Consider the following 1,921-nt stretch of genomic DNA (forward strand, 5'->3'; position numbering starts at 1 on the left):
AGGAGAACGAGGGCAGCTCGCCGAGTCCGGACCCGACGGCCATAACGAGCTCCAGGGACAGATTGTAGGGCAGCAACCCGGCCCGGTTCAGACCCTCGACCGCGAGCAAGGCCGAGTCTCTGGGTGCGAACACGCGGTTCTCCCTGGAGGTGTTCTCTTCCCGCTGCCGCGCCTGACTCTTACTCCTGCTGGCTCCCCGCTGGTTATTCACAGCGCCTCTAGTCCTGAGGCTCCCGTATCCGGGCGCACCGGCACTTGTTTTAAACTGCTTTTCAAACTCCACCCGTCGCTCACCGCTCCCCGTCAGACCCCTGTCGGCGTCCCAGTCCTCAGAGCTGCCGCCGCCGGCGGTGGCGGACAGCAGGCGAGGCTGAACGTGCAGCGCCCCGATCCGGACCGTGTGGCCGATCCGTTTCAGCACCTGGCACGGCTGCGGGTGCGAGCGGGCGCACAGCGGGAGAGAGACCAGAGCGCACAGCAGTAGACATAATGGTGGCGAGACCCCGGTGCCTGCACGAGCCGCCGGGCCATTCATCATCATCATCATCGTCATCATCACCACCGTCTTCATCATCCGCGCTCCACAGCTGCACCGGATTCCCCGTCCAACCCCAGAACGGCGGGACACCGGGGCCGCTCCTTTGGTCCCCCACTCTGGCCCCCTGCGCGTGGCCCTCGCGCGCCGCTCAGACCAGCTGCAGCCCCAACTCCGGCTCCGGCTCCAGCTCGCGGCAAAGTTGCGCGTTTTTCCACGGACACGGACAACAGGCTGCCGAGGCGCGAGACCGGGCACGAGCCGCGCACAAGCAGAACACGATCCCCAAAAGTGCTGTTTTTCATCTCAAAGGATTTCCATCATTCAAGCCTTTTGGTGACAGAACGGGTCGTTGGAAGCGAACGGGAACATTCCCACATATTCCAGCGGCAGGTGGGACTGTGAAGCAGCGCGTGCAGGCAAGCCCAGAGGAAGAAATGTCGGGAACAAGGTTAATGCGCATCAAACACATTCCAAAACAGAGGAATCCACCGCTGGAGACGTCTGATGGCTTCGACAGGAAATTATCCCCAAATATCATCCAGAGCGCGTGAGCCACGTTTACATCGTCCCAGCAGTCGAGATGGAAAAAAGAAAAACAATGTTTCCCCCCCTCCCCTTCCTTGTTACTGTAAACACCCGAGAAGCTTTCCAGAGCGCGCGCGCTGCTTGGCTCGAGCCAACCTCTGTACTGACAGTTGTACCGGGAGACCTCCGGCACGAGACCGCGTCTTCTGCGCACGTTCCAATGTGATTTAACCCCCCCCCCCCACACACACACACTCACTATACCCCCCCCCCCCCCCCCCCATCTACTTCAACAGTGTCGAGGGGGTTTATAGATAGATAGATAGATAGATAGATAGATAGATAGATAGATAGATAGATAGATAGATAGATAGATAGATAGATAGATAGATAGAAAAATAGATAGATAGCTTACCATACCTACTTTTATTTTTTTTTTATTTTGTGAGAGCATCAAATATCATCCTGCAAATGCCAACATTTCCCCTCAAGCTCACTGTTGCTGTTTTCAAGCTTAACACACGTCAGACTTGAGTATCAAAGGAGTCACCACTGGCTGGCATCCGGTGTGTAGAGAAAGAGGCAACTTTTCAAAGTTGCATAATCCAATGATGTCAAAAACACACTTGATTTGATGTTATATTGGAGGATTTTTGAGATTTCATTGTCAATATGGCCTGCAGGTGTGTGTGTGTGTGTGTGTGTGTGTCTCTGTGTGTGTGTGTCTGTGTGTGTGTGTGCAGGTGCTCAGCCAATTCAAACAAAACCAGACAGCTACCTGCTGTTAATAAGAGTGCTCTGTTTAATCATATATAAGGACAGACAATTAGCTCATTAACAGCTGCTGAAGGAGGGAAC

At 54.6% G+C, this 1,921-nt stretch overlaps 1 protein-coding gene across 1 annotated transcript in view; it reads right to left on the reverse strand.

Annotated features, from left to right (window-relative positions):
- grin3a (glutamate receptor, ionotropic, N-methyl-D-aspartate 3A) overlaps window positions 1-852 on the reverse strand; it is a 36,064-nt gene extending 35,212 nt beyond the window's left edge. Inside the window, exon 1 of the mRNA XM_084034476.1 lies at window positions 1-852. This exon is cut by the window's left edge and continues 203 nt beyond it. Coding sequence (XP_083890602.1) covers window positions 1-574 — 574 coding nt within the window. The 5' untranslated portion in view covers window positions 575-852.
- Between the last annotated feature and the right edge of the window lie 1,069 nt (window positions 853-1,921).

This window comes from Eutrigla gurnardus (genome assembly GCF_963514095.1).
Source record: "Eutrigla gurnardus genome assembly, chromosome: 19".
In the NCBI taxonomy this organism is placed as follows: Eukaryota; Metazoa; Chordata; class Actinopteri; order Perciformes; family Triglidae; genus Eutrigla; species Eutrigla gurnardus.